Source organism: Montipora foliosa, chromosome 7, assembly GCF_036669935.1.
Source record: "Montipora foliosa isolate CH-2021 chromosome 7, ASM3666993v2, whole genome shotgun sequence".
NCBI lineage: Eukaryota > Metazoa > Cnidaria > Anthozoa > Scleractinia > Acroporidae > Montipora > Montipora foliosa.
In genome coordinates, this window is record NC_090875.1 from 36,318,689 (window position 1) to 36,331,188 (window position 12,500).

Here is a 12,500-nt window from a genome sequence, read left to right on the forward strand (position 1 = left end):
AATCACATTAACTCAAGCATAAAGTCAATTAGGAAGTCAGATCAAGTCTGACTTCCTGGGGAGACGAAAATAGGTTGTAAAAAGGGAGACTCGAATTTCTCCAAAGTATTTTTCCTTCCTTTGCCAGGTTCAAGACAAGTAATTTCTAGGACCACAATTTTTGACAATCATTTATTCCACAATATCTGACACCCACAAAACGTACGAGGGTTTTTCAATTCATACGGACATCGTCATCTCACATTTTCTTCTACCAAGGGAGCAAAAAGTTGCTCTCGAATAAAACAAGCTGAAACACAAACCAATGTGCGTCTTCCACGTTTTCTTTGAGCGAAATTTGCGTTACTTTCCGTTCCACGCGATGGAAAACATTCGGCACGCAATAATTTTATGGTACGGCTACAATAATGCTTGGATTTAATCAAAGCGTCGCTAGTGTAACTCGCATCAAAGAAAAAAGAATTTACAAACATGTTTACATGTGGCGTTTAATATATATATGGCTTTATATGTCTCGCTTGACTCGCATCCTGGCTCGCATGGCTCGCTGGCTTGCACATTTGACAGGCCCGTTTGAGTGGATATTTGTTTAAAAACAAACCAACTGGGCCGCATGAAAGAAAGAAAATGGGTGGGGCCTTATTAGAGACGGGGGAGGCTGTCACAAGAAGCAACTTTCAAACGGTGGGCTTATTAGAAAGGGGAGTTAATAGAGAGGTATGACGGTATTGTACTTTCTCAGGAGAAAAACCACATAAGTCGTTTAAATGACTTTTTTTTTTCTTTGTTTTACCGTGGCGGATTGTTCCATACAGTTTCAAGGCCCGGTTACTAAATACCGTCTAGACAGGGTTGAATAAAACTGTCGTCTCTAAAACCGAGTTAGAGTCTGAACCAGGACAGTGTGTCATTAGTTGAAATGATTCATAATAAGACATATATTGGAAACGTAAGATTAAGACTACCGTGATAACAAAGTTGGTCGGTAAGGCCAGCGGTTGTTTAGAGAATTGTTTGACACATTTATGTCGAAGAACGCGAAGATCATTATTAGTTTGGGTAGTACATTACAATTATTCATCTTGTTCATAATTCACCAGTCTGAGATTTAAGCAAGTACCTATATATTTTCATTTGTCTGAATAAGGAAGTGTAGGATCTAGAGCCATTAATTTGTGCTTGACAAGGCGACATTTCTACATTGGGCGTGTGTCCGTTCAAAATTAAGGAGTGCACTAGCCTTTAAAGTCGAGATACCTAGTCATGATCTCAATTATAGTAGCATTTTCCATAAACGAAGATTTCTGTAATCACCAGGCAACACAATAAGCCCCCTCAGTAGAATTTTTCAATCACCTGTCCATATACCCCTATACGCAAAGCGCATCAAGGTCGTAATTCACCATATTTTCGGCCCTGATCCATTTTGATTGCAACGAATAAATCTGAAACTTGAGTCACCCGTTGCTATTGCACTGTTGCACAATTTGATAGTATTGATCATTCCTGCCTCTCGAAAAAATACGCTGAAATAATCATTTGTAACATCTAGCAAATAGGGAACTTTCGTGACATTTGCCGTTTCCTGACATCGGTTACTTCAAATCTTCATAAAAAGATAACGGATGGTGATTTGCTTTGTTTTATTGCCAAATGATGGCTCTAACTACAGTATAATTTTGAGCAAAATTGATAAAGGTTACGTTGTGAATTTTATTGTCCAAACTTACCCAAATGCAAAAGGGGCCTTTTTTGAATTCTGAAACCTTTCATCGACTTGAGAAGTCAAACACATACACGGCAGATTTTTCAAAGTCCTGATAACTCAGATTTAAAAGGTTGTGGTGGCCGAGGGAATTGAGTGGCGTATAAATGGTAAGTCAATAGCTTCAGTTTGGCGAACAAAATCGATTTCTAGCTTTTAAATTGGCCGATACCAAGACATAGGGCACTTTCGTGCTCTCTGAAGCACAAATAACGAACTGTTTTGGTGAGGATTAGATGGTACTGGGGAATGACTCGCATGCAGACAGGTTGGGTCATCAAGCTTTGTTATATGGGTTGTCAAAAGTTACCACACAAAAATGGTTGATCCATCATCAAAAGAGGGAAATGTCAGGAAAGTGCCCTAACTTTCTTCTAGAGAGAGAGAGAGAGAGAGAGAGAGAGAGAGAGAGAGAGAGAGAGAGAGAGAGAGAGAGAGAGAGAGAGAGAGAGAGAGAGAGAGAAAGGGAGAGTGTGTGTGTGTGTGTGTGTGTGTGTGTGAGAGAGTGAGTGAGTGAGTGAGTGAGTGAGTGATTGAGTGGCTGAATGAGTGACCTGATGACGGATGGATGAATTAGGCAAGAAAGGGAAACTCTCAGTTATGTAACATACAGAATGGTCTCATGCACAAAAACACGAAACATGACATTATACATAAAGGAAATAGCCACCACCACACCGCAGATTGTCACTTAATCTCTCCCAACGGAACAAATGTTCTGAAACGAGACCAACGGCTTGTTGTTGTAATCTAAGAACGATTTGTAGTTAGCTCAGGCAGAACAACCTACTTATTTATCACAGCAGGATCAACTAACCCATGTTAAAACGCTAATATACATGTCCAGCTAAAGTGATCCATATTGCTTGTTTCTGTTGTCTTGTGTGTGCCATCCAGGACCATTGCTAGATGAGGGACTTGACGTCCAATGCGTGCCTTTCAAGCAAAGAATGGAGTTAACGTTTTTCCTTACTGGTAAGTGTAACAGTAACTTTGTCCAGGCGTTTTTGTGTGGACGCGCGAAAAAGAACGCCCTTTTTTCTTCCCACACGGCCGTTTGTCCTTTTCCCTTAGTATATACTCATTTGAGCATATTCAGTACGTAAATTAATTCGATATTTGCACTCTTCTAGTCAACGGGCGATGGAAGGAGCTTGCACAGAGATTAGGATTTTCTTACAACGCAATATGCTTCCTCGACGAGAGAAGTGCTAATCCAAGCGATGTTCTTCTTAATATTGTGGCGAAGCATTCTCCCTTTCATGTCGGTGAACTTTACGACATGTTAGTAGAAAGTGAACTTCCTGGGGCAGCTGACATGCTGTAAACAGTGTGCTGTATTATCGTGAGTCACAGTGTTGCTACGGTTTGTGAAACACGATTTATTTTGTATCCTATGGTAGGAAAAACAGTGAATTCTGCATGAATCCAGCGACAGTCCTATATCCTCCTAGATCAGAGAAATATATATTTGATAAGCTTGGTTGACATAGAATTTTAGATTCACCGTGAGCAAAGAAACAAATTGTTAATGAATTTGATTTCAATGAATTCGTCAATACTTTATAAGGCACCAAAAAGATTTATCTTAGATCTACGCTTAAAACGACGATTTTGTTAACTGCGCTCGTTAAAAACCAGAAGAATATAATCCTTTGTGGTAACCCTGAATAGCAGATTTAAAAAATTCAAGCAATAATTAACAGTTGAACCAAGAGCCTCACTCAATTATTAAGGAAGTTTTTACCTTTAACAATAATATTCATTCATGTGTTTTTAATGGAAGGCAGCGTTACTGAGAGGTTGGAGCTCTAGACTGCGCAGTTCCAGGTTAAGCTCTCTGATCACTAGCTGACGTTGTTTTGTGAGGTCTCTTGCTCTTGTTCTCGAATTAGTTAGATTTCTTACGAGTGTTTGATGTAATATTTAGGTTAGTATTTTCAGTAGTAGTTTTTGATTGGATTATTGCTTGAATATTCTTTTTTGTTCTCCTATTTTTAGTACTTTGTAGTGTTGAATCCCATTTAGTGTTTTTTTCTTTTTAAGTAATAGTTTAGATTGACACTAAAATAAAGTTTACCTGCTTGCTTAGTTTTACTCTTACTCACATGATACGAGCGAGGTGATAGGCCAATTTAGGGGCCAGTTCCACAAAAGTTAAAAGTTCGTTTTAGTTACCGCATTTTCTCGGGCCTACTGCAAGTTGCAGCACCTTACTTATTTTGTTTTTTAACGCTTCAACTTATGGACTGACGTTAAAGCACTAAAAAAGGCAACAAAATGTCGATGGATTCTTTGGTTTTTGGTCTGTTCTTGTAAAAATAATCGAAATCCAAGGTGGTAACCCTGAATTACAGCGATTTCTTTTTTTTTTTTTTTTAATCCAAGCAATCCAAGCAATAATTAGCAGTGGATTCAGTGGACCCAAGAGTTTCAAAGCTTAGGAGGTTGATTGATCCAAAAGTTGAACTGGAAGAAAAAACACGGACCGTACCTTAAAGCACTGCCCTCGATCTCGCTTTGTGAGAGGCATATATGTTTATATATGCGGGGAATTACTTAAAAAAAACACTAAGGGATACTAAAACTTGTATTATTTTCGTCTCAATGTTGCGCGCCATCAGTTAATTATCACAACTGAATTGCTAAAATTGTATCACAGGTAGCTTGTAGGCATAATCAAAGAGGTAATGTAGAAATCCTTCAATTCAGCCGATAGCCCATAATTTGACAAATTTCATTTGGTGGAAATGGAATATCGTCTTTAATTTTAATTGCAAATAGACGTTGTTGGAAAAAATGCAGGCAACTATCGTATCCATTGCTTTTGAAGACAACGAAAGGATTTCTTTGAAAAGGAAGTTATTATGAACGAACCAAATTAAAGAAAATTTTTGGCGTCGGGGACTCTTTTTTGTGGTTCTCCTAATCACTGAGCTCTTGGTTATTGAGCTTAAAAATGCATCTCTATTTCATACCTGTTTAAAAAATGTTCAATGAAAGAAATGATATATGGAATGAATCATATACTGAACTGCGGATATGAAATCAAGTAAAGATATGATCCTCGCAGTTATGGATGAAATTTTAGCAATTGAGTAGAGAAGCCTGACAAATTCAGGACTTCAAAGGGGTTTGAACCCGTGACCTCTCGATACCGGTGCGACACTCTAACCAACTGAGCTATGAAGCCACTCACGTTGGGAGCTGGTCGCACCGGTATCGCGAGGTCACGGGTTCAAACCCCGTTGAAGTCCTGAATAGATTGAATGAATAGCTTTACTTGATTAAAAAATGTTGCTGGAAAGCAGCTGTTATATAAGTCTGAATTACCGTGTATCTGCTGTAAGCATGAAGTGCTCTTCACGCTCGTAGTATTTTTATAATTGCATATATACAATATGTTTGGACAGGATAAGATGTTTATGTGACAAACAAGAAGAGGTACGCGAATTTTGAGCATTTACTATATGAACTGTATTCGCATCATGGGAACAAATTTCTGACCACTCGTAGCGACAGTTGCTTTTGGGTATTTGTTATCAGAATATTATCAATAATATCATCGCTACCTTCATCCTCGTCATCATTGCCTCTGACCAAGCTGCTGTTCAGGGATCCCCTGAACAATGGGGAAAGCAATTTTGAAGCTTCGTAATCTTTTTCAGTGTTTAGTGTGTTTAGTTTTTAAGCTGGTTTGTTACTTTTTTTTTTTTAAACTAAGATCTTGTTTCAATGCAGTTAGCATGACTTTGGGAGATAATTTGCACATATTAACTTTCAAGCGTTTTAAGTCTGTAGTTGTTTAACTAGTTAGTGCAGTGAGAGTTCGGCCACTATATACGTTTTTTTTTTTGTATCTTAGAACCTGTAGGAATTCGATAACCTTGATTTTAAGGTGTGTTTGTCACTTGTGATACAAGCGTAATCAAAAGTAACACACACAGACGCACTTGGTTCTAACAAGAGTAACGAGAGGTACTAAATGACAAACACAGATACTGAGTCTGCGCACGAGTGTATGTTACTAGTGGTTATGCTTGCGTTGTGAGTAAACCATCTTTCAGTTATAAAATAATTGCTTCATTTTATCCGGAACAATATAATTTGTTTTTATATACTTTTTTAGTACAGCAATCCAATTTAATGGACAGGTATTTCAAAACTATGTGTTAATGACAGTGGAGCATACAAAATTTAGCAAAACGTAGCGAACGCAATTGTAATGGTGCACTGGGATTGCTTCCGTATATCAAAAATAACTTGTTTTTCGAATATTTTAATTTGGCTCTGTTACACATAATTATATACAGCGGTCGCGACCGTACTGATTTCGACAGGACAGCAGTCAGGGCAGCATGCATTTCATGTCATACACCCTTTGATCTTACTCTCATAACGTAAACTCGTTTCTAACATAGAAATTTCACTCTAGATGGCAACAATGGAAAATAAATCAGTGCACATTAGGTTCGCCCACTAAATGGTCAACTGACGTACGTAACTACCTGATAAAAACTCCCAAACATTTACAAGTAACGCGATATGTACTAATCACAATGACTGATTGGCTTTCAGTTTTTAAAATGGTTCTTAGAACAAAATACTGCAAATCCGCGATATTATTTTCTGAACTGTATATCTATCTTCTCAGTCCTGTACCTGATACCCAGAATATCTTTTTGAGTATGTTAGTCCAAGAATGATTGGGATCATCTCATTTCATTGTGTAAATCGCAAACCTTAGCCTGAGTCTTCATTCAATTAGGCGCGTAAAGACCTGGGAACCTGGCGACAGAACTTCGGACATGAAATGTAACCGAGCCAAAACATTGGATTGCTGAATTTTAGTTGTTGAAAATTAAAACCAATGAAAAACAATTAGCAGCCGGTTTTCGATGTATTTTTCTTAATAAAGACCTATTTTCATTACAATCTTGGTTGCTTTCTCGGGTACAACAATGATGTGAATCGGAATGTATACGTGCAAGTATGCGACCTTACCCGGAAGGAGAGTCCTCGTGCACACAGTTCTACGCTATCTTTCATAATTCTGTATGCGCGCGTTATTTTTGTGATTTGGAGATTGCGCTGAGTGGCCAAAAGGAAAAAAAAACGTCAGTAATTAAGGCCGCTCATGTTGTTTTACGCTACTAACTCGGATTTTCCGCTCACACCTACTAAAAACATACGAGTAGGTGCCTCGGGAAATTCGATCAAAAGGCAGAAGTATGAATTTTTTTAGAGTGGTTAAACGTTGCAACATGCAATTTCCTTCAAGTCGGACTAAAGCCTTTAATTCGAAGTGTCATACAGCAGTTTCGTTTACACATACAACAGCAAAAAATAGCGTTAGCCTTGACAAATTTAAATTAAATTGAACTAAAATCTCTAAGAAATGTTTGCACTGAGTGTAAGGAATACATGTATGAACAAGAGAAAAGTGAAAGCCAGGATTCCGTCCTACTACGCAATTTCGCTACGCATGAAAATTATTGTTTAGGCCCCGTCCACACGTATCCGGATATTTTTAAAACGGAGACTTTTTCCTCCGTATTCCAAAAAAATACGCGTCCACACGTAGCGTATTGAAATCGTATTCACCCGCCACAAGAAAACGCTAAAACGATGCGAATACGATAGTTTCACTTACAAAGCAAAGGTAAAGGTACACCTTATTTAACGTTAGTAATTACTTTATCCTCTTGAGCGCGGGTATTCTCCCAGGAAGCCGACGGTGCGCTCATTGTACCCCCCTCTTTCTGTTTTAAGGGTATTAAGGATGCTCGAAAGGGTTTTTCGTTGCTATAGTGTGTGTGAGACGATGAAAGATACCAAAGAAGGATATTTCACAGTGTAGACAAACTATAAACATCTTTGCAACTCTATTGTTGGGTAATACTTTAAGGGCACATATGACGTCATATCAATTACCATGGCAACACGCCATGTCCACAAAAGGGCCCTCTAAATTTCAGTTTTTGAAAATTATCTGAAAAACTAGGTCTGTGACCTACCGTTTTTATTTATTTGTTGGGAATCTCCCTACATTCTTTAACTTCTTAGAGAGCACGACAAAAAGTTATCTAGTACAATTTAAGATACATCGAAAAAGGGCGTTTTATAGTTTACAAAAAATTGTACTAGATAAATTTCCCATTTTATTTGAAGTGCCATCGTGAATGATACGTGCGTGCAAAAACTCAAGATAGGTCACCGAGCAAAATGTCGAGATAAAGACAAATTTTTTCAATAAGTTTTATTTCCGGTGATTTTACGCGTGTTTCTTAGTTATGGTGTGATTAGGTTACGCGCGCTCGCAGCTAAAACCTTTTCGAGCCTCCTTAAAGCTACTTTAAGGAGGTTCGCGCCCAAAACGTTTCCACGAACCGATTTCTTTTTAACTTGCCACGCAGAAAGGTAATGATCTACTTTTGCCAGAAACTTTTACTTTTTCGAGATCATGAGGTGCACTTTTAGAAGCTTGCGTTATTTTAAGACGATCTTAGCTTACAACTGTCAGCAATATAAAAGCTACATTAGTGAAATTTAGATCAGGTAAACGTCCTCAATTCAACATAACTAATATAACTTAACAAACGTTTGCAGCTGATGTCTTTTTCTGAGGTGAAATAGACCTTAAAAAACAATACATTTAGTCTAAGAAAGAAAACTTCGGTCGCACGAGAGCGTAAAAGGCGAAATATTTGTAACTTCTCACATACAGAATTTTTTTGCTTTTTGTTAAAATGGACAAAATCAGGAAAGGAAGTTATCTACGGAAAGAAAAATTGGGGTCACCGAGCATTCAAGAGAGTAAAATCGCTGCGAGGTTCTCAAAGCGATTGTCTATTCGCACTATATCCGGATACGTGTAGCCATTGCGTGACATTTCCGAGAAGACCTGGTCCATAGCTATCCCATGATGCCACATGCTTTCACATTCCATTCTTGTGGTAAATGTTTGCGACTTTAGCAACATGTTTACCTTCGTGGTCTGCGATGCATGACGTGTGCGTGACGTGCGCGAGAAAATGCGCAGTAGCAATGGACGCGAACGTCCTTAAGCTACACTAAAAGGAGAGAAATCGAAACAAGGATGTGAGATCCGGGGATCGAACTGGGGACCTCTTACACCAAGGCCGCGCACTAACCGACTGTGCCATCCTTGCTCCTCATGCGCATTCGCAAAGCTAGCAATTTATGAGCCCGCACGCAACAATGCGGCGCCAATTTTCATTTGGTGTTGATCGGTGTTCATGTTTAGTGTGAGCTTAGTGTTGTTTACATCTTCTAACATGTCGAAATCAGCGAAAAAAATGCAGAAAATCTACGAAAATTAACCTTTCCATTAACCTTCTATTTAATTGTTTTATAGCTCTTATTGTCCTAGCTGAAACGGAAATCAACCTTGCTATGTTCAATCACTTCCTTAAATACTCAGCTTGAAGATTTAACAACGTAAAATGCAACTGCATACAAGGTATGAAACTTAAGAGAAGCCCAAGAAGTAACAACTCGTCTAGAATCCGTCATTCATTTACAAAGATTGGGAATGACTGAATACGAGAGATATTCGAAAACCTCCGTTTTCGTCCATCCACACGTATACGGAAAGCCTCCGTTTTCGACAGTCTCCACTCTGGAGACCATTTTTGAAAACCTCCGTTTTCGGTGACAGAAAACACCGTTTACGTGTGGACGGAAGGAAAGAGCGGACAAAAAGTCTCCGTTTTCAAAAATATCCGGATACGTGTAGACGGGGCCTCATTCTGAGGATCGTGTACGGTGGTATCAAATTCCAGTTTCCAGCCTAATTTTGGTCCAAATCCCAATTCTCCTGCCACGTCCAACTATGCGCATGTCATTGCATCCACAACAAACCGCTGACCAGGTGGAGCCTGGTACTGATTACACGTGACTACTGAGGTCCATTGATGTTACAACATATCCTCTACCTCTGAAATGACGATTATCGACAATTCCTAATTTTCTCTGGATTGACTTATCGTGAAATTAGATTACTCTGTCGCAGGACTTGTGGTAGCAGATGAAAAGAGAAAAAGTAAAAGTTGCATTACTGGACAGGATTTGAACCCGGAGCACCCACTTTCAAGGAATTGTTTTTATCCACTTAACGGTGAAACCACTAAAGGTCAACTAAGTGACCATTTTACCTAATATTTGCTAACCTTAATTAGTATATATAAAATCATTGCCGAATAGTGGCGTAGTCTAGTGCTTGATTTTAAAATAGTTAGCTTCCTCTTGAGTTTCGGTATCGGCATTTTCTCCTGTTTAAACGTGTTTCTTAGCGGGTGATAACACACGCGGCATTCCGAAGAAAACAAAGTTGACATTAAAAAAAAAAAAACATGTTCTGGCAGTTAGCGTTGCGGTAGTCTAGTGGTTAAATGAAAGGGTTATTAATCCACCAGTCCGTGGTTCGAGTCCCGCGAGCTCAGGGATTGGTGCTCGGATTTTAATATAGATATCGATTTCCCATAATTACTCTAATCCCTCCAAGCGACCTAAATTGATGATGGTAGTCAGTTTAGAGAAAAGTAGGAATTGTTGATAATCGTCATTACAGAGGTAGATCCAGAGGGGTTGGATATTAGCCGCTAACTAACCGAGCGCGATGGCCATACAGGGGAAGAATATCGGCCCGAGTATTATTCAAGAAATCAAAATTGTTTTCAGCATAAACAACCAACCTACAGTTCAACATTTTCTCTCTAGGTCAACAATAAAATTCGTCCAAATTCAACGGCTTATACAATAACCAACGCTTAAGACACGCCAAATCCAACAACAAGAGAAAGTCAACATCAACGATAAGGAATCACCTTAAAAGCAACATGTCAACTTCAACGACAAAATACGTGGTTCAACAATTTGGCCGGGTAGAGTCGTACCTCTTGCTGAACATATATTTAATTGGCGGTATAGTGTCGTACTTCCTTTTGTTTTAGAAATGGAGAATTTCCGACCAGTCACAGTTCTTCCAGCAGTGTCTAAGATCTTTGAACATCTTATTCATCAACAATTGACAGTTCACTTAGAGAAGATTCTTTATAATTCTATGTTTGGATACAGAAAATATCATGGGTGCCCGACGGCACCTCTTAATCGTAACATTATTGGCACAGTAGCCATTGATTTAAGTAAGGCCTTTGACTGTCTACCACATGACTTAATTCTGGAAAAACTTAAATTCTATGACTTAGGTGATCAAGCGCTATCTTTGATGCGAAGCTCTCTTTTCTCGCCATCAAAGAGTGAAGCTCGGTACCGCCTTCTCCTCGTGGGAAGGGCTGTTAAGAGGAGTCCGTCAAGGCTCTGTCTTGGGACCTACATTGTTTAATATTTTTATAAATGATTCAGTGGCGTATGCAATAACACAATGCAGGATTATTAATTATGGGGATGATACAAATATCCATTGTTCCAATAAGAACGTACGTGCCGTTGAAGACAACCTAAATAGTGATCTTGAGAACGCAACTACATGGTTTATTCAAAATGGCGTGAGACCAAAAACGAAAAAGTACCAGGCTATGGTCTTTGGCAGAACAGAAGATAAGCTACTCCTTAAATCGGGTAATATTGATATCAGAACCGCAGAAAAGACTAACCTATTGGGAGTTTTACTCGATAGTAAGCTTAAATTTGACGATCAAGTTCGAGTATTTGCCGCAAAGTGAGTGCTCAAATAAACGCGCTTAATAGACTGAAAAATATTTTACCACTTAAAACCAAGAAATCGTTATATCGTTCGTTCATACTACCGAATTTTTTTTACTGCAACCAAGTTTGGCATCATTGCGGAAAAAGAAACACTGCAAAAATCGAAAAAGTCAATAAAAGGGCGTTGATAAACATGCATCTTATCAGCATCTCTTGGAAAGGATGAGACTTATACCCTCCATGGAATCTCGAAGACATGTTACTGACAATACATAACAGCATATCGAGCTAAGCACCACGGGCAACTAGGAATCTCATTAATTTACGCTCATTTAAGTATCTGGACTCAAGTCATGGAGATATTTTGCAGCCAAGAAATGGAATGAACTCTCAAATGACATTAGAATAAAAGCGAGTACCAAAGAAATAGTAAACAGAATTAGATCGTTGAATTTCGGGGATTGGTGGATTTGTAACGTTAATTTTAATAGTATTTTTTGATTGCGGCGGTAATATTGTAATAACAGTTTTAAATAGTTTTTTAATCAGTATTTAATTTGTAATTTTACTCGATGTGATATTAGCGTTGTTAGTTGTTAGGTTTTCATTAGTTTATATTAGGTGGAATACCTGTAAACTAGCTCTCAAGCTAAGTGTATTTCCACGTTAAATAAAGTATGTATGTGCTAAGTCATTGTTATCTTTGTTCGTTCTATTGTTCTTTTGGCCAATCCTGAAGCCCGTTAAACGAGGTACGACACGCCCCCAATACACCTTATTCCAAAATGGCCGCCATTTAAATATTCTTTTGTTTTTATTCAAATTAGCCCTCGATGCTTTGATCTTAAGCTTAAAATTTAAAAGAATATTTTATCTTGAACGAGGAAACAAGGGCCAATTTGTATCCCCATAAATCAGCGGCCATTTTGGAATAAGGTGTATTTGGGGTCGAGCGACTGGCTAAGGTCGGTGAAGGTTGGAACCGAAAAATCCCGGCAGGGCGGCCTGGAGGAGCCACTAGCCAAAGTACTGAATGCGGCTTGTT

The 12,500-nt window shown here is 38.6% G+C and overlaps 1 protein-coding gene across 5 annotated transcripts in view; it reads left to right on the top strand.

Annotated features, from left to right (window-relative positions):
• LOC138009450 (probable serine/threonine-protein kinase qkgA) overlaps positions 1-12,125 on the top strand; it is a 204,149-nt gene extending 192,024 nt beyond the window's left edge. For 4 of the 5 annotated variants that reach the window (XM_068856468.1, XM_068856470.1, XM_068856471.1 and 1 more), the window contains 2 exons: positions 2,663-2,740; positions 2,899-12,125. In XM_068856468.1, coding sequence (XP_068712569.1) covers positions 2,663-2,740; positions 2,899-3,092 — 272 coding nt within the window. In that variant the 3' untranslated portion in view covers positions 3,093-12,125. The remainder of the gene's footprint in view (positions 1-2,662; positions 2,741-2,898) is intronic. The other variant, XM_068856469.1, reaches the window with a different exon arrangement.
• The last annotated feature ends 375 nt before the right edge of the window (positions 12,126-12,500 follow it).